The sequence below is a fragment of the Cavia porcellus genome, unplaced genomic scaffold, assembly GCF_034190915.1.
Source record: "Cavia porcellus strain 051 isolate PalLab524CR breed Dunkin Hartley unplaced genomic scaffold, mCavPor4.1 scaffold_4, whole genome shotgun sequence".
In the NCBI taxonomy this organism is placed as follows: domain Eukaryota; kingdom Metazoa; phylum Chordata; class Mammalia; order Rodentia; family Caviidae; genus Cavia; species Cavia porcellus.
The window spans coordinates 84,580,792-84,600,052 of record NW_026947487.1 but is presented as its reverse complement, the minus strand read 5'-3'; the positions used below and the strand labels follow the sequence as shown (position 1 = coordinate 84,600,052).

Genomic DNA, 19,261 nt, shown 5'->3' with positions numbered 1-19,261 from the left:
TTAAATCATTTTGATCACCCTGAAAAGATTTAATAACAATCACTCCCCATCTCCTACTCACGCAAGTTGCTATTACCTGCTTTCTGTTTTTATGGACTCACTTTTGTTGGCATTTCGTATGAATGAAATCATAAAACTTTCCTAACTTTTTTTTTTTTAATCGGTACCAGAGATCAAACTTATGACTGCACGCTTGCAAAGCAGGTGCTTATGCCACTGAGCTAAATCCCCAGCCCCAAACTTTTCTAACTTTAAACAAGTTTTTTTTATTGCTCGTTCCTTCCTTCCTTCTTTCCTTCCTTTCTTCCATCCTCTCTCTCTCTCTCTTTCTTCCAATACTGGGGATTGAACCCAGGGCCTTGTGCATGTAAGACAAATCTATGCCATTGAGTTACATCCCCAGCCTTTTTAAATCTTTATCTTGAGACAGTTTTGCCAAGCTGCTCAGACTGCCCTTGAACTTTTGTTCCTCATGCCTCAGCCTGCCGTGTAGCGTGCTCCACTGTCCTTGGCTAAACAGGTTTTTAAAAACTTCTTTTCCCTGTAATTGTCAAGATCTGCTTAGATGTCTTTGAGCCCTAGCTCTTCGCCTCCTGGGGAGACCTCCAGCCCACCTTACTCCCGAGATGCTGTGGGAGTTCCAAATGGTCCCTAGTCTTTGCTCAGGGTTTGTCCATGAATTTCCTGCCTGCTAATTTTTTTTTTTTCCTAGAACTGTCTTGGTCGGGGCGGTGATGCTCCAGTCTCTGTGCAGTTCTCTGGAGGGTCTGACCTTGTGGGGGGACATGGGCAGCCACATGGGCCTGGGGCTAGGATCAAACCTTGACTTTGACACTGCCATTGACTGTGTGTATGGTTAGTCTTCTGCCACTCTGTACCTCAGTTTCCTCATTTGTGAAGTGATCTTAATAACAGTTCCTGGAGGAAATAAGACCTAGCAGGTTACTGGTGTTGCCACCATTACCCGAAAGTTTCAGATTTGGAATCCTGGGAGCTGAGCCCCAGCTATACCCCTCACCAGCTGTGTGCTGTAGGAAGTCATCACCTCTGTGAAGTTCTGTTCTCTGTTTCAGAACTGGGGTAACAGCATGGTTCTGTGGTTATCCAATGAGGCAATTGTGAGAGTGGACAGAAAACGGACGGCAGACGAAAGCGCAGTGCCTTGTGGGTGTTGCCCTGTGAGCTCTGTCCTCCTGTTAGCTTCGCCAGGGTCTGACTCTGACTCTGACTTGCCTGGTGTTCCTGTGCACTGCTTCTGTAAGGAGAACCTGCCACAAGGTGTGCTCGGCCTGCTTCTCCTGATGCCTGGTCCCCAGCCTCGCCAGGCCTGAGCTCCAGTCCAAGGCCCAGCACTTAGAGGTCAGGTGACCTCGGAAGGCCCACTCCGTCTTGGAATGTCGGCTTTCCTTTCTACCCAGTGGGGACAATGACAACCCCCTTCCTGGGTTGGGGGATCCTGAGTGATGATCTCATGAGGCCCCCTCCCCTGCAATTGGCTGAGTGAATTGGCTGCTGCTGGCCCTATTGGAACCTGGGCTTGCTGGAGCTGTTTGCACCCCTCATGTGAAATGTCATGTGGAGGGGTCTGTTGCTGGGAGCATGAGACAAGGGTCTGCAGTCCTAGGGCACAAGGATTCCACTTTCTCTTCATCCACACCAGTGCTTGTTATTTTAGTTTTGTAGTCCTAGCGGGCGTCAAGCTGTGTCTCCCTGTGGCTTTGACTCTGGTAATGTCTCCGGTGACTAGTGAGGATGAGTATATATTTGGACAAATGTCTGCTCAAATTCTCTGCTTATTTTTTCATCAGGTTTTGTGGTTAGAAGAGTTCTTACAGACTGTGGATATTAAGCCCTTGTCACATAGATGATTCGCCCATGTCTCTCCCATTCTACAAGTTTCCTTTCTACTCAGTTTGATAATATTTTTCATAGTACTAAAGTTTTTAAAAAAATTTTTAATGAAGATTAGTTGTCTACTTTTTCTTTTATTGCTTTGTGTTTTTGGGGTCAGAGCTAAGAAATCATTGCTGAACTCAATATCATAAACTTTTTCTCCTATATTTTCTTCTAAGGGTTTTACAGTTTTATCTCTTACATTTAGGTCTTTGATCCATTTTGAGTTAATTTCAGCTGTGGAATAAGGTGAAGGTCCAATTTCATTTTTTTGCATGTGGATAACCAGTTTCCCAGCATTATTTATTGAAAAGATTGTCCTTTACCCACTCAGTGGTCTTGGAACCCTTATCAAAAATCAGTGGAGCCAGGCATGGTGGCCCATGCCTGTGATCCCAGCACGAGAAGCTGAGCTGAAGCTCACTGTGAGTCTGAGGCCAGCCTGGACTACAAAATGAGTTCAAGGCCAGCGGCACTGCATAGTGAAACCTTGTCTCAAAAAGACCTAAAACAAAACCATTGGAACATCCCTGTGAGTTTATTCCTGGACTCTCTCTTCCCTTCTGTTGTTTTTGTGTCTGTTTTTAGGCCACGCTGCACTGATTTGATTACTGTAGTCTTGTAAGTTCTAAAATCAGGAAATACGAGATTTCCTCCTCCATTGTTCTTTCTCAAAATTGGTTTTTCTATTCGATTTCCCTTGAGATTCCATATGAATTTTAGTATGATTTTTTAAAATGCCTTCAGAAAATTCTGAGATTTTGGTAGGGACTGCATTGCATCTGTAGATTGCTTTGAGTATTATTGATATCTTAATATTGAGTCTTCCAGTCAGTGGATATGGAAGGTCTTTCCATTTATTGATGTCTCCTTTAATCTTTTTTGGCAACATTTTGTTGTTTTTAATTTGTGAGTCCTTTCCTTCTTGGTTAAATTTATTCCTGGATATTTTATTTTTTTCTCAGCTACTGTAAATGAAATTATCTTCTTATTTCTCTTTTTGAATTGTTTATTGTGAGTTATAGAAATGCAACTGATTTGGTGTGGTAATTTTATGTCTTTTAACTGTTGGATTTGGTTATTCTGCTTGGGCTAATATTTTAATCAAATTCATTGCCAGTATTTAAATCTTGATTTATATAAATATCTAGACTTCATTTTTGTGGTAAAAATTGGAAGATGCAGCTCCTCTGGGCCCACATTCCCCTGTGGCAGGTGCTGCCCGCAGTCCGAGTGTGTGTCCTTTGGGGTCCCTCAGCCCAGCACCCCTCTTGCCTCCACTCTTAGCCTGCCCTATGAAGCCTGCTAAGCCTGCCCCTTGCTTTTTCAACATTCATCCTGCATATATTTACTGACCACCTACTATGTGCAAGACACTGCAAGTACTGCTGAGCTTCTCAGACAAAAGTCTCCACCTTCGTGGACCTTTCATTCTAGGGTTGAGCACCCCTATTCCAAAAATTTAAAATACAGAATACCCCCAAATCTGCAACTTTGTGGGTCAGCATTGATGTGGCAAGTCAGATGGCTCAGGGTGCACAAACTATTTCATGCCTAAAATTATTTATTTAAAAAAGTGTGTAAAATTATATTTACGCTTAGGCATTGTGGTAGACTCCTGCAATCCTAGCTACTTAGGAGGCTGAGGCAGGAGGATTATAAGTTCGAGATCACCTTGAGCAATTTAGCAAGCCGTTATATAAAAATAAAATTTAAAGAGATAGAGATATAGCCTCCAGCATGTGTGAGACTAGGTTTGATCCCCAGGACTATAGGAGAGTAGTCTTCAAGCAGTGTATATAAAAGTATATATGAAATATAAATGAATTTTGTGTTTAGACTTGGGGTCCCATCCCCAAGATATTACTTAAGGGAAATGTTCCAAAATCTGAACAAGTCTAAAATCGAAAACACTCTGCTTCCAAGCATATTGGGTAAGAAGTATTCAACTTGTATCTGCGTGTATGTGCTGGACTGTGCTGTGGTACTTCACATTTGTTATCTCGTGTTAGCTTAAGACAACCCCTGTGAGGTCGCCTCTTACACAGATGACGAAATGGAAAGGTACAGAGAGGTTAGGAGACCTGTTCCAGGTAAGGCGAGCTCTGGCTTAGAACCCAGGCAGTTTGGCTTGGAAATCTGTATTTTACAACTGCTGTTCTTGCCACCCCCACCCCACCTTCTGCTTCCTGTGGCGGCCGGGCAGGGTGTGAATATTTGACCGTGGAGACAGCTGTGTGGGTGGGCTACAGAGGCCTGGCCAGTGGTCACGTGGGCCTCCTGGGTGAGGGTGCTGGGCAGGATGGAGAGGCAGCTGTAGAAGGGGTGCTCCCCAGGCTTTTCCTTGAAGCCTTCCCAGCTCAGCAGTGCCAGGGGAGGTGCCCCGTTACCCAGAAGGTGGCTGACATGGGCAGCCCAGCACGGTGGGAGGTAGGGAGTAATCAGCAGGTTGTCTGCATGAAGAGGCCACCCCAGGAGCAGACAGCTGAGAAAACACAGACCCAACAGGCAGCCCCACCTGCGGGGCTGTTCTGCCTGATGTGCAAATGCAGGTTTGTGTCAGGTCAGCAGACAGGCTTGGCTCTTCCCAGGCCAGGCCCTGTGCCATGACTCAGTTTCTCTGGCTGGTGAAGAGCTTGGGCCAGGGAGAGGTGTTGCCCCTACCCAGCTCTGGCTTGAGCTCCATGCCACCCTGGGACCACCTCCTTGGCCTGGCCAGGAGGCTGCTTTCCCGGGAAGGTTCCTGGGGAGCCCTATCTGTGGCCAGCTCCCCTCTCCCCACTTCCAGCCCCATTTCCATGTGTTTCTTGTTTCCTACCTTCTTTTGTTAGCTCTGCCCAATCTACCTGCTCTGTCTTCCAGTTCAGGAGAAAGCTGGTTTTGTTCCCTGCCCCCTCCCCAAGCCTCCAAAGCCAGCCCTGTGGGCTGGGGGCAGAAGGCCCACTCATGGGCAGCACCCTGAATGGTGCCGAGCCTTAGGGTCATGGAGCAGTTGAGTCATCTGTGCCTGACTGATGGTGCTGTGGCTGCTTTGGCCAGGTGCCCCGTGGGTTTGGTCTGCTATATCCCAGCTGGGTCCCCCCGCTCTGCTTCCTGCTGCCCAAGGCAAACTGGGCAGTGGCTTGGTTTGTGATGACTCTCATAGCCCCTTCCCAATCCCTTCCACCTCCTGCCCCGTGAAAGCCAACTCTGGGGGCCCCCTGCATGGACTCCACAGACCCAGGCACCTGGGTTCCCGTGGTAATGCCAGGAAGGAACTGGAACCCGACTTCGGGCAGGAGGCTGGGGTGTCCTAGCTCCAGGCAGACACTGACCACCCACGTCTACCACGTCCCCAGGGCCCAAGTGCCCAGCAGTGCTGTGTGGGGACAGTGGGAATGAGTGCACCAAGGGGTGAGGCAGCAGGCAGGGGAGGGAGGGGGGCTGGCCTTTCCCTAGGTGGGGAGCAGACCCGCTTAAGTCAGGGGGCAGCAGTGTGAGAGGAACGAACTTGCTTTGAGACCTAGACATTCCTGAAAAGCACATTAAGTTTGTCAGCCATAAGGCCGCAGCCCAGAGACCGTCTTCATTGTGTGCCACAGTCGTTTTTCCTTTGACTTAATATGCTGATGAGCTGCATGGGCCAGTGGAGGAGGGCTGTGGGGAAGGGGCTGAGGTGTTGAACACAGTGCTCTTTGGACTTGCAGTAGGCAGCAGAACAGGAGACACAGCTGAGAAGCTGCACTTGAGACTTCAAACTTTACACTAGAACTTGCAGTGAACATAATGTAATGACTGTGTAGTCCTATGTACAGTAGCTGTGGGCATGCACTGTCATTTACCTGCTTTCTGACAGTGGGTTCAGGGTATCCCCAATTTTATGGCTAACAAATGAAAAACCACCTCTCACTTCCTTGTGAGGCCAGAGGCCCGAGCACCCCTCACCTCAGGCTCTCAATCCGACAGGGAGCTGGGTGGTGTACATCTGTAATCCCAGCACTTGGGAAGCAGAGGCAGGAAGATTGCTGAGTTCATGGTCAACTGGATACATAGCAAGTCCTTGTCTCAAAAAAGAAACAGAAAAATCAGCCCAACAGAAGCATTGCTAGTGCACAGACAGGCGGCATGAGCATTGTTGTTCTGCTCAGGCTGTGGCCCACTGCCGTACTAGAGGTGGTAACAAAGGTGACCTCACTGGTTTGTCCTCCAGGAGGCCTTGTACAGCTCTCAGCTAGGCCTGTGCCCTGAGTGCCCTGCTCCCAGCCATGAGCAAGCAGCCCTGGCATCTCTGGCCCATTTTGGGAAGTGGACCCTGTGATCCACTTCTGACCTCTTTGGAGAAGGAAAAGGCTGAGTTGTTCAGCATCCACCCTCTCTGTCACCAGGGGACAGTGACTTCCGAGGCCAAGCACTGCGCAGGTTTGTCTGATGACATTTCAGCCAGAGGAAGTGGGGAGATTTTATTTTCCTCCAAGACGTTCAAGCATCTGGCCTCTCTCGAAAGACAGTTTGGTGAGACTGGAAATGCATTCCCTGGTCAAGGCCGTGGGAGCACATCATGGTAGCCTCCTGGAGTGGTACTTGGTCATCCAGTCCTGCACAGCACCTCTGGCTACAGAGATTTGGCCTGCCTGGATTATTTTCTGGGGAGAAGACAAGTCCCCAGTGTGGGCTGATGTGGGCTGGTGGAACATTCTTGCGAAGGGTCACTATCCTGGGATCTCCCTCTTGGCATCTGGGTACCCTTGCTTACAGTAGGATGTACCCCTTCTCTCTCACAACCTTGGCCGGCCACAGCTCTCCAGCAAGGCAGATTGAGAGCAGGCATGGATACAGGGTCCCATGGGAGGGAGAGACTCAGGTTCCAAATGTGCTCCGGCTGCAGTAGGCAAATCAAAGTGGCAAGTTCTGGGAGATGGGCAAGGACAGATCCAGGGCTCATGGGACCCAGAGTTTATTACTGATATTTGTGGTGCTAGGGATAGAACTCAGGGCCTCTCACACTAGGCAAGGGCTTGACCATTGACCTGCGTCCCTGGCCTGGGCCTGGAGTTTGTACAATCTGGGTTTTTGAGGAAAGCTAAGATAAGATTATAGATAGGAAGGCTGGTCCAGGACCTCAGAGTGGCCTGAGTTTGCCTGAGAGCAGTCTGGTGGCCCAGGTGGTGAGGGAGGAGGAACCCAGCCTGTGCAGGTCCAGTGATGGGTGGGATTGGGTGCTTCAGGGTATCAGGAGCAGGCCAGCCTCTCAACACCTGGAGTCCTAGGCCTGGTGTTTGAATGCAGGAAGGCCTGAGGCCCAAAGCCCGAGGCCAGAGGGCTCAAGGCCATCATCATGAATCATCCAAGGTGCAAGGCCACAGGCCTGCGTGTGGGCTGGAGGTGCGGATCCACTTCACTGTAGCCCTGGCTTTGTGCCAACAGGTGGAAAACCTCAAGGAGAAGCTCATCAGTCAGACCCAGGAAGTGAGCCGACTGCAGTCAGAGCTGGTGAGGCCCCACCTGCAATTCTGGGGTGGGGGTGGGGTGCCCTTCCACCCAGGGGTGCAGCCCCATCCTCCAGCCACTCAAACATGCTGCCCCCACCATCTCAGAGACTGCTTGCCCTGCTGGTCCCCTCAGAGCAGCTGCAGCTCTGGAGGGGAGGAGCTGATCTTTCTGGCTGACAGAGCAGAAGTGTGAACTCTGCATCAATGTGACTTCTTGTGACTTTCACACTCAGGAAATAGAGCGAGGGGATGGGGCAGCCGGAGCACTCAGCTTCACTTCACTGTCTCCTCTTCAGTGTCTCTTTATTCTCTTTCAACCCCGCTCTTCTCTCTCGCTTGCTCGCCATTCTCCTTCTCTTTTTCTTCGCTCTGTCTTGCTTTTCACCTCTCCTCTCCTTCCCTCTCCCCTGCCCTTGGACCTGCTGGCCCCTCTTGTCCCCTGCCTGCCCTTGCCACATGCCCCCCTTGCGCCCCGGCTCTCTGCAGGGTGGCACTGACTTGGAGAAGCACCGGGACCTGCTGATGGTGGAGAATGAGCGGCTGAAGCAGGAGCTGCGGCGCTGCGAGGCTGAGCTACAGGAGCTGCGGACCCAGCCGCCAGCCGCACCCTGCCTGGGTTGCGAGCACGTCCAGGTGAGCTGTGGGCTTGGGAAAAAGGCTCCACTCCTCTCAGCTACCCCGGCTTTTTATAGAACCTTGCCCATCTGTCCCCTGTGCTCCCCAACTGCCTGCAGGAGAGCACCCAGCTCCGAGACAAGGTGTCCCAGCTGCAGCTGGAGGTGGCGGAGAACAAAGGAATGCTGTCAGAACTGAACCTGGAGGTGCAGCAGAAGACTGACCGGCTGGCCGAGGTGGAGCTGCGGCTCAAGGACTGCCTGGCCGAGAAGGCACAGGAGGAAGAGCGGCTCAGCCGGCGCCTGCGCAACAGCCATGAGACCATTGCCAGCCTGCGGGCCCAGTCTCCACCAGTCAAGGTGAGCCACCCACCAGGCAGCTTTCAGTCCAGGGTCCGGAGCAGGCTGGCACAGAGAGAGGCTTCTCCTTGCATGAATTCCTCAGCTTCGTCCTCAGCATCGCCCCTTCCCTCCGGTGGTACAGCCCAGGCACAGGGGAGTATCCAGCTATCAGTGCCTGAGGTGCCCAGTGGGTGTCTGGTCAACATGCAGGGCAGCTTCTACATACCACCTTCATCTTTCCTATCTTACCTATTTCATGCCCAGGCCAGGCAACCTCCAGGCTCTCAGTTGCTGCCTCCATAAGATAAATAGATCCCAGCAATCAGCAAAGCCCAGGCCTTGTATAACTCCTGGGGCTCTTGGTGGGAGTCCCTGAGGCCCCCTCCAGGGTCCAGCAATATCTGCTGTGCCTCCACATGCCGATCATGCCCTTACCTTGCAGTATGTCATCAAGACAGTGGAGGTAGACTCGTCCAAGACCAAGCAAGCCCTCAATGAGTCCCAGGCCCGGAACCAGCACCTGCAGGAGCAGGTAGCCATGCAGCGGCAGGTGCTGAAGGAGATGGAGCAGCAGCTTGAGAGCTCGAATCAGCTGACCTCGCAGCTCCGGTCGCAGGTGTGTGTGTAGGCCGTGCTGTGAATACTACTGGGCTGGGAAGCCAGAGGCTAGGTGTTCAGTGTATCTTTTGGTTAAGTGTTAGGGCCCCATAGTCAGGGGTCCAGTCCCACCTCTGCTGCTCACCTGGCCGAGAGCAAGTTTTGTCCAAGTCTCCATTTCGTCATATATAGCATGATCTGGTCACAGACCCCTCTCTACAGTGGGGACTCCAGAACAGGTCACAAGAGGCTCTTTGCTACGGTCCAGCACACAGGTATGCTCAGTGAGCAGGGCTTCCTGACCCCCCTGAGGTCACCTGTTAGGGTGCCTGGGACCAGGTTGGTGCCAGGGCCAACACAGGGAGGTGGTAGCTCCCAGTCTTGTCAGGTAGAGACCATGCAATCCTTCTCCCCAATGTGTGTGTTCAACGTGTGTGTGCTTTTGGGGGAATGTTGGACTTCCTTTCTGGAACCTTTCCACTTTACCCTAAGCCTTTTCCTGGCCTCACCAGATCTCCATGTATGAGGCAGAGCTGGAGCGGGCCCATGGGCAGATGCTGGAGGAGATGCAGTCCATGGAGGAGGACAAGAACCGGGCCATCGAGGAGGCCTTCGCCAGAGCCCAGGTGGAGATGAAGGCCGTGCATGAGAACCTGGCAGGTGAGTCTACAGCTGGGGCCCCACCTGCCCCTTGCCCCAGCTCCATGTGTGGTTTACCTCACACCCTTTGTGTCCCCCTAGGGGTCCGGACAAACCTGCTAACATTGCAACCGGCACTGCGGACCCTCACCAGCGACTACAATGGGCTCAAGCGGCAAGTGCGCAGCTTCCCCCTGCTGCTACAGGAGGCCCTCCAGAGCGTCAAGGCCGAGGTGAGCAAGGGAAACCAGGGAAGCCGGAGCAGGACGGGGGAGACCTGGAACCTTGGCAGCCCAGTATCCACTCAGGGCTCCCTTCCAAAACTCAGAGCCCCTAGGCAGGCCACCCACCTCTGCACACTCTTGCAGGCCCTGTTTGAAAATAGACCAGTAGACAGGTCAGGCAGGTTTGTGGGTATTTGTCTTACTGTGGCTGTTTAAAGCAAACATGTTACGTATGTCTCAAACATGTGTATTCTTACATTTGCTGTGTTAGTTTGTGTGCAAGGGCTAAGCATTGAACCCAGGCCTTGCACATGCATGGCAAGTACTCTACCACTGAGCTACTCCTCCAGCTCCTAAGTTAGTTTTTTAAAGCTGTGCTTGTACAGTGCAAGACTAGCCAGCGTCTCTTAAGTGCCTCTTATGTGCCAAGCCTTTTGTAGCTGTTGGCTCCTCAAATTTGTATAACCGCTCTGCAGAGACTAGTACTTTTGGGAACAGAAATAGTTCTCCCTTAAAAAAAGATTGTTAGGGCTGGAAGCATAGCTCAATGATAAAGCATTTGCATAGCATGTGCGAGGCTCTGGGTTCCATCCTTGGCAGCACCAAAAAAGAGAAAAAGTTAATAATGTGCAGAAGGACACAGTGAGAGGTCAAACTCCATGGGAGAGGGTGCTGAAAGGAACATCCCCGTGGTTACCCACTCCAGAGTGCTCTGAGCATCTTATGCCCACTGCTGTCCATGCCCAAGTACCTACACTTCCCTTTTACTCAACAAAGGGGGCATGCTGGACATGTGGTTCTATATCTTGGTTTTTTCCCACTGAAATGTAACATGGAGATCTTCACCTATCACCTCCCACAGATTCATAGGTTAGATGATCTTATTTCTCCATTGTATAGATAAGAAAACTGAGGCTCAAAGACAATGAGGCAAATTTTCTCAGGTCCCCAGCTACTCGGGAGAATTTGATTCACTAAATCCTGGAGTCAGGTGGTAGTGCTGGAAATGAAGGCTCAGTCCTGGCTCTGCTTATTCACAGGGTGACCTCAGGCTGTTAACTTAGCTTCTCTTAGTTCCATTTCTTCATCTGTAAAATGGGTATGGTACCCAGAGGGGTTACTAGGAAAATCTGACCTATGATGGGATGGGCAGTTGGTCAAGTGGGGCTGATGGCAGTGCATGTGCCCCCAGATTGGCCAGGCCATCGAGGAGGTCAACACCAACAACCAGGAACTGCTGCGCAAGTATCGCCGGGAGCTCCAGCTGCGCAAGAAGTGTCACAACGAGCTCGTGCGGCTGAAAGGTGATGAGTGGGGCCAGGGTGGGCACCAGCTCAGCAGTTGTTCTGGGGGCAGGGCCCTGCCACCGAGGAGCCATCATAGATGGAAGCACAGAAAAGGCAGGGAACTTGCTCCAAGCCCCAGGGCTGGAAAATTAGCCATCTTGGACTTGAATTTGGAGCTGCCCAGCATGCCCATGGCAGGTCGCTCCCAGCTCTGTGTGGCCGAGGTGTGGGGTAATGGTCTGGATGCCACCTGTTCTGACCTGGGTTTGGTTAGCCTTGAGACTTTGCAGTTCAATGCATCAAGCTCCTGCTCTGGGCCGGGTGCTGGGCCAGACACTGGGCACTGGGCTGTGGCCCCACAGATACCCTTCTGAGCCTCAGTGTGCTCCCTTTGGCTGAGAGAACAGATGGCAATCGCCATTCACCGAGCACACCCCATTACCAGGGCAGGGAGGGGCCCTGGGATCTCCTGGATATGGCACCCACAAGGCTGTGGGGCCTTCCTGAGGAGGCAGCATCAGAGCCAAAACCTGGCCCATGAGCTGAAGCAGATGGTGCAAGGAGAGGTTGGCCAGGCTGGCTGGAAGTGGAGGGGCAAGAGGGCTTTCCCTTCATTCCAGGGGCACAGGGATCCCACAAATGGCAGGAGGCAACACGGTTAGCATGGTGCCACTGTGGCTGAGCCCATCAGACATGCTGCCAGGCATCCATCCCCATGTGGTCCCGCTGGCCCATCTGGTGCCCAAGCCCTGTCCTGACATTTATGCTGCCTTTTCAGCATGGTAGGGCAAGTCCCTTGGCTCGTAGGGCCCAAGCTCCTGATTGTATTGCTGAGGAAACAGAAGTCCAAAGAGAAAGAGTGTCCTCCTTGGTGTCTCACCAAGACTGTGACAGTGCCTGAGCCACAACTAACCTCTTCTCCCTGTCTCCAAGGCAAGACTCCCACCCTCAACTGTTACTAAGTAAATTCACATACAGTGTGAGTCACTAACAACAGCTTTGTGGGTCACTTGCCCTGTGGAGTTTAAAAGGTAGGACTCTGGGCTACTAGGCCACCAGAATGGAAGCTGTCTGGTCTTAGCTTGGGCCGTCTCTCCATCCCCAACCTATCCAGGAAACATCCGAGTGATTGCTCGAGTTCGGCCCATCACCAAAGAGGATGGGGAAGGGCCTGAGGCGGCCAATGTTGTGACCTTTGATCCTGATGACGATGCTATTATTTACCTGCTGCACAAGGGCAAGCCAGTGTCCTTCGAGTTGGACAAGGTCTTCTCTCCATTGGCCTCACAGCAGGACGTGAGTGTAGCTGTGGGGAGGAAGCCGAGGAGAAGGGGTTGGGTTGGGGAAAGACAGGCCAGGCCTGTGGACCGGATGGAAAAGTGTGGTCCCTCTGTCCTTTCCACTGGAAGGGAGAAGAGTGGGTGGGGTTAGGATGGAGGAGCTCAGGTATCTGCCTAAGAAATGGGTGGCCCGTGCCAGACCCAGCCCTTTCAGAATTATGCCTTCCCCACACATGTGGCCTCAGTCACTCAGCAGTGCCATGGTCTTTGCTAGGGCTCCCCTATTCCCGACCCAGGGCCTCAGCTTTGCTCTCCTCTCGCCTGCCTAGGGCCAACCTGCCAGGCCCGCCCTACCTATGCCCTCCTAATCCTGCACTGCCTTATTCTTTGTCTGCTGGCAAGTAGACCCAGGCCAGAGGAGGTGCCAGGCACATGCCTGCCTCTGCCTTTTTGCTAAGGGTTCCTCGAGAGTGGAGAAGTCGGGGAGAGTACAGACAGCACGGGCTGTGCTGTTGTCACAAGGTGTAGGGCAATGACTCTTAGTCGTGATGCTCAGTAGCAAGGTGTCAGCTTTGGGACCCTGTGCTTTGCTCCAGGAGGCTTTGCAGGACAGGTAGCTGAGCTCAGAGCTTGTGAGGTCCCTGGAAGCCCCTCACTCCTCATCCCATGTACCCCACCAGGTGTTTCAGGAGGTGCAGGCCCTGATCACCTCCTGCATTGATGGCTTCAATGTCTGCATCTTCGCCTATGGCCAGACGGGTGCCGGCAAGACATACACGATGGAGGTGGGTATCTGTTGGTGGACTAGGGGTTCCAGAGTGAAGCCACCCCTTCTGCTGATGCCCGGGCATGCCCCATGAGTCTCAGGGTTCTGTGTGGTTCATGCTTTGGGAACAGAAGTTGTGGATATTGTGTGGACCCTCAGGCACCTGCCTGATGAGGGATGCTTTGCCCGAGAGCACTGCAGTGGGCCCCACAGGGCCAGGGTAGGGGCAGATGTGCCAGGCAGCACCCATTCAGGGGGGTTCTTGACCCAGGGCCAGACCACGGTAGGACACGATGATGCCGCTCAGGATGGAGCTGTCAGGCCTGCCACATAACACTCTATCTCTGGGCCGTTGAATGAGGTGTGTTGCTGGCCCCAGGAGATGCCAGGGCAGTGGGAAAGACCGGCCGTGTAATGTGGTTTGTTGGCTTTTTGTCACTGCGAATCACAATTAAAAGGAAGGAAGATTTCATAGGCAGGTAGCTGGCTCCACTGGGTTAGGCCTGCAGCGAGGCACAACACACAGTGGAGGAAAGCTGCTCAGTTTCTGCAGCCAGGAAGCAGAGAGCCAGAAAGGACGGGGACCAGGGACCAGCCCTAGATCTTGAGGTCATGCCCTCAGGGTCCACTCCCTTCACTAGGCTGCGCCTGTTTCTGTCACCTCCATGTAATGCCACTGAAGAAAGCCTCAGCAGATTATCCAGAGTTACCCTCATGATCCGATCCTCCCCAGGCCTCACCTCTGCACACTACTGTTCTGAGGTCAACGCCCTCAACACATGAGCCTTAGGGGACACAGGATATTTAGATCATGACGTGGGGAGCCCACCTCTTGGGGCGGGCCCATGTCCCTCTGCTGTAGCAGGCCCCTCTACCCGGTGTGGTGGGAGCAGGTGGCATGGCCTAGAACTGGGGGCCCGGAGATGAGGAGGAGTCTTGAGTGTGGAGAGAGGAAAATGGGAAGCTGGCCTCAGGGGTGATTTCCCTGTTCCTCAGAAGGTATGAGGAGTCCCCCAGGCACTGTGCTAAGGGGTCTGGATGGGCTGGTGTACCCACTGGGAGTCCCACATAGCAGCCCTTACACCCAACCTGGGCTGTCTGCCCCATTCTAGAGGAGCTGAGGTGGATGGGGGGGGGTGTCTTAGGGCTGTACAGAGTTCAGGTAACCACTGGAACCCCACAGTACTTGTCATTCGAGCTCTCTGCTGAGGGCTGAGGTGTGTCAGGCATCAGCCTAGCACTTGGGACCCCAGTGTGACCAGGCAGTGCGTGATCCTCCCAGAACCTGAATGCACCAGGGAGTCGGCAGTAAGGGCAGCAGATTGGTTGGGGCTCTGACAAAGGCAGCTGGGGGTCCAGGGCGCCTCCCTGAGGAGGATCATGGAGCAGACTCCTGAGAGAGTGTAGAGCCAGCCTTTTATGTCCGGGAGGCCGCTTCTGACAGGGAGCCACAGGCTGAGGTCAGGAGGTACATCTGAGGCCTGGTAGAAGGCCTCCCAGCAGAAATAGGGGCGATGTGAGGGCCACACTTCCCAAGAGCCTCCAGGGCCCAGCAGGGACTCCAGATTTCCTGGTGGAAAGGCCTGGGGCCTTGGCTGCTGTGTGTTGCCTGCCGTGCACTGCCCACACAGCCCTGCTCGTACAGCCTTCTGGTGCAGAGCTTCATGTGGGCAGCGGGAGGGAACTCGCTCATTCCTGCTGCCTCTACCAGGTCCTGGAAGGGCAGGGGTGCCTCTGGTCTCAGCCCTGCCAGGCCCGCCACCCCATTCCTTTGCTTTAAATCTCAGGACCATCCTGAGGCGATGCTGCTGTAAAGGAGAGAAAATCCAAGTTGTTTGATTTGAAGGTGGAAGGTGTTCTGAGGGGCAGAGCGGCGTCAGCCAGGGAGGCTCACCCGTGAGGGCTGTGCAAGGGCTTGGGGGTGACAGATGCCCTGCAAGTGTCTGTAGGGTCACTGGGGCCTTGTCTCCCACCCCCAGGGGACTCTTGAGAACCCAGGCATCAACCAGCAGGCCCTGCAGCTGCTCTTCTCTGAGGTGCAGGAGAAGGCGTCTGACTGGGAGTACACCATCACTGTCAGTGTCACCGAGATCTACAACGAGGTCCTCAGGTGGGCCTGAGGCACTGAAAACACTGTCCTGGCAGCTTTGGGTTCCCTGGGGGAAGGGCTGGAGCCACAGGGCTAGGCAGTGGGGTCTTCTTGGTGGGAGCTCACTTGTTGGTAAGATCATGAAGGATCCGTGCCCCAAATTTGGCTTGATCCAGCCCTGGGACCCAGATGTTTCCTGGGAGGGTCACTCACTGAGCTGCCTAGGAGACCCAGACCCAGGGACCCCCTTCTCCACTGGTGTGGGGAAGTGGCCCAGGGGCTCAGTGTTCCCACAGACTGTGGGGGATCAGTTGGGCTCCCGTTTCTGAGTGCAGGGAGGAGCTGGAGGAGGTAGCCTCATGGTCCAAGACCGTGTGAGGGGTGGGGAAGATGTTCCAGCCTGGGAGGCCAGTGCAGCGCAAGTGGAGGCAGAGGCCAGAAGCTGGAGGAAGGTGTGACTACCCTGCCTGCCCTACAGGGACCTGCTGGGGACGGAGCCTCAGGAGAAGCTGGAGATTCGGTTGTGCCCAGATGGCAGTGGGCAGCTGTATGTGCCAGGGCTGACAGAGTTCCGGGTGCAGAGTGTGGACGACATCAACAAGGTAAGAGGCTCTGGAGACCCTGACCCAACCCAGGCAGAGCTGCTCTGGAGTTGGACAAGAGGGACCTGGGAGCAGGCTCTGCCATGTCTGTGCATGCAGCCTCCCTCGGGCAGGGAGCTCTGGGACAGGGGACTCCACAGTTCTGGTTCTAACCTTGTGCTCTGCCTGCCATGCAGGTGTTTGAGTTTGGTCACAACAACCGCACCACGGAGTTCACCAACATGAACGAACACAGCTCCCGCTCACACGCTCTGCTCATTGTGACAGTGCGGGGCCGGGACTGCAGCACAGGCCTCCGCACCACAGGTGAGTAAGGGATGATAGCTGGGCCAGGGACCCAGGACCTCGGGCAGCCGTGGGGCAGCCATGACCTTCCTGACGCCCTCCTCTAGGGAAGCTGAACCTGGTGGACTTGGCTGGCTCAGAGCGTGTGGGCAAGTCGGGGGCTGAGGGCAGCCGCCTGCGGGAGGCACAGCACATCAACAAGTCACTGTCGGCACTGGGGGATGTCATTGCTGCCCTGCGCTCTCGCCAGGGCCATGTGCCCTTCCGCAACTCCAAGCTCACCTACCTCCTGCAGGACTCGCTGAGTGGTGACAGCAAGACTCTCATGGTGGTGCAGGTGAGGGCCTGGGGACTCCCTGCCCTCAGTTGTGCAGTTGTGGTGGCTTCTTCAGGAGGGCAGGAAGGGGCCCTGGTCAGAGGCAGCTCCAGCATCAGCCCTCTGTGCCCTCCCGTCAGCTGCACACACAGCTGGCCACAGGTGTGGCACTAAGTGCACGTCGCCAGTCCCTTCCCGTGCCCTTGACATTCCTGCCACCTCTCCTGCCCTCCTGCTCCTCTCCTCTCCACCAAACTCCCTCTGGGAGCTGTGCTGCCCCACCATGCTGTGGAGACAGCCAGCTGGCCTGGATGGGATGTGACCTCGCATGTCCCCTAGGTGTCCCCTGTGGAGAAGAACTCCAGTGAGACGCTGTACTCCCTCAGGTTCGCTGAGAGGGTGCGTTCTGTGGAGCTGGGCCCTGGGTCCCGCCGCACAGAGCTTGGTTCTTGGTCGAGCCAGGAGCATCTGGAGGTATGGGAGGTGCTGGGGGTCTGTTTCGGGCTGGCTCGGGGCTAGCTTTGGGGGTCACAGTATGGGGAGAGCTGTGAGGAGAAGAGAGGGCAACCAGAAGTGGAGGGGGAAAAAGAAGTTGCCTGGGGGTGTAGCTGCAACTTGAACCAAACCCAATGGCCCCAAGTGCTCAGCCTTGAAGGCACCTATGGCTCGTCAGCTCGTCCTAGTCTCCCTTAACTCACTCAGACTCTGTGAGGCAGGAGCATCTTCATCACACCCATTTTGCAGATGAGGAAGCCGAGTTTCAGGAACGAAGGGAAGCGCAGTGTGGGGGTGGGGAGGAGCCAGGTCTGCCATGGACCCCAGCCTACCTGCCCTTCCCGCTCACAGCTGGAGCCAGCTTGCCAGATACCACAGCCAACAGCACGAGCGCACTCGGCCCCTGGCTCTGGGACCTCAAGCCGTCCTGGCTCCATCCGGAGGAAGCTGCAGTCCTCAGGTGAGCTCTTCACAAGTTTTCCTCAGCTGGAAGGTGGAAGGTCTTTTTCTTTCCTTTTAAAAATCTCTTCTAAAAGTTCAAAGTCTTTCTCACACTTCCCCTCTTCTCAGCAGCAGTCAGGGCATGCAGTACTGTGTCCATTTCACAGATGGGGAAACTGGGCCCCAGGAGGGGTGGTGGAAGGAGGCTCCAGGATGAACGTTTCAGGCTGGCTGCCGCGGGCTCATGCATGACCCCTGGATGGTGGGCTGCCTCCCTGCCCTGGGCCTCGATGCTGGTGGTGGTACGGGTTGAGGGGCAGAAAGCTCTGTGTGCACTTCACGTGAGGAGTGGGCTCCCCTCACGCAAGGTCCTGGCCAGTGCTGGATTCCAGAGGGTTGGGGGCAGCAGGGCTCTGGTGGGACAGGATAAGCTCACCAGTGAGACGCCTGTCCCTTTGATTTCAGCCTGACGGCTGGGGCTGCAGTCTCCAGGTGAGTGCGGGGCCAGGGGCCCAGGGCTGCCTGCCGCCCACCTGGTGCGGATGCAGGTTCAGCTGCTCAGGCGGGGCCTGTGCTTTGTTGACCGCTGTTTGCCTGCTTCTGCGGGGGTCCCTGCTAGTCTCCCCTGCACTGCTGCGGCCCCACCCACCACTGCAATGGCTAAGGACCTCTGCCTTCCGTACAGGGAAGTTGAAGCCAGTGCCTGTGTAAGGAAAAGGACAGGCCACCTTATTGGGCCTGGAGCTGGCCCTGAGGACTTGCCAGCCTGCTCCTGCTGCAGCATCGGGATGGAAGTAGAGGCCCTCCTGTTCTGCCGCGACATGAGAAACTCCTTCAGAGGGAAGCCCTGTGACTCGGCACAAATGGCACGTGCCAGCAGGGCAGGAATGCCTGCTCTGCCTGGCAGACTCTGGGCATGGGAGCCGGCCCTCATGGGGAGGGCAGGCCTCGCACTGCACTTGCCTGGCTCCTTTCCTGAGCTGAGGGCGGGTAGCCCTCTCCTAGTACATGCCCTCTGGGGCCTTCAGGAAGGCACAGGAGCACTGTGGAATAGGTCTGAGCTGCTGGACAGTGAGCGTGCCCTGACCCCGCTGTCCCACACAAGGGCATCTGATGTCCATAATGTTATTAGTGTACATAGAAGCCCGCCACTTGCCATGGCTGGGCTGTATTTATGGCTGACAGAAGAGGCCAGTGGGCAAGGTTCTGTGCTCTCGACTGCCTGGCACCAGGCATTCTCCTTGCTCACTGGCTTCCTGACATTTTCCTCCCAACCTCTGAAATCCTATTTAAGAATTTTTGGAAGTTTAATCCTTTTTATTAAAATAAAAACCTTTTTACACAAGTGTCCTCTGAGAGTGTTGGTCTCAGGAGTCCTAGGGTTGGATGGGAGGGGCGGGGGGCACTGGTGGTTGCCCCTCGGCCTCCACAGCACGGGGAGACCCAGGAGTCATCACTGTCCCTGTCCCAGCACTGCTTATGGTACGCACATGAGGTGCCTGTGTGCTGCGGTATCTGCTTGTCCCATGCTGTCACCTCCATGGCACAAGCGGGAAACTAAGGACCCGGAGAGCTTTCAGGTTTGCTGAGGCTCTCATACCGTGCTGGAGCTCCAGCCTGCCTGCCCCTTCTCGCCAGCCTTTCCTTGATTAAACTGACCAGAGATGAGCACAGTGCTCCTTCTGACACCCCATGACCCCGACCACCATGCAGCCCCAGGAAACCTGTACAGGGGTTCCTGGAGGAACAGAAGCATTTGGAGCCCTCAGCAGAAGCAGCAGCTGCCCTTCTAGCCTTGCGCCAGCCTGCTGGTGGCCACGCCTACGAGGCTGAGGTCCTGTCATCTTGCAGGGACCCAGGGACAGCTGGGAGGGTGGCAGAGATGGATGATGACCTCATCTGTTCCCTAGCCTGGGAGGCCTAC

The 19,261-nt window shown here is 54.5% G+C and overlaps 1 protein-coding gene across 9 annotated transcripts in view; it reads left to right on the top strand.

Annotated features, from left to right (window-relative positions):
- Kifc3 (kinesin family member C3) overlaps nt 1-18,682 on the top strand; it is a 61,857-nt gene extending 43,175 nt beyond the window's left edge. For 8 of the 9 annotated variants that reach the window (XM_063247394.1, XM_063247392.1, XM_063247390.1 and 5 more), the window contains 16 exons: nt 7,297-7,362; nt 7,848-7,994; nt 8,096-8,335; nt 8,760-8,933; nt 9,427-9,574; nt 9,656-9,786; nt 10,970-11,081; nt 12,178-12,359; nt 13,024-13,128; nt 15,089-15,219; nt 15,677-15,800; nt 15,977-16,106; nt 16,193-16,422; nt 16,741-16,875; nt 17,248-17,356; nt 18,023-18,682. In XM_063247394.1, the coding sequence (XP_063103464.1) occupies nt 7,297-7,362; nt 7,848-7,994; nt 8,096-8,335; nt 8,760-8,933; nt 9,427-9,574; nt 9,656-9,786; nt 10,970-11,081; nt 12,178-12,359; nt 13,024-13,128; nt 15,089-15,219; nt 15,677-15,800; nt 15,977-16,106; nt 16,193-16,422; nt 16,741-16,875; nt 17,248-17,356; nt 18,023-18,048 (2,190 nt within the window). In that variant the 3' untranslated portion in view covers nt 18,049-18,682. Of the gene's footprint in view, nt 1-7,296; nt 7,363-7,847; nt 7,995-8,095; nt 8,336-8,759; nt 8,934-9,426; nt 9,575-9,655; nt 9,787-10,969; nt 11,082-12,177; nt 12,360-13,023; nt 13,129-15,088; nt 15,220-15,676; nt 15,801-15,976; nt 16,107-16,192; nt 16,423-16,740; nt 16,876-17,247; nt 17,357-17,802; nt 17,830-18,022 lie in introns of all 9 variants that reach the window. The other variant, XM_063247393.1, reaches the window with a different exon arrangement.
- Nucleotides 18,683-19,261: the final 579 nt, after the last annotated feature.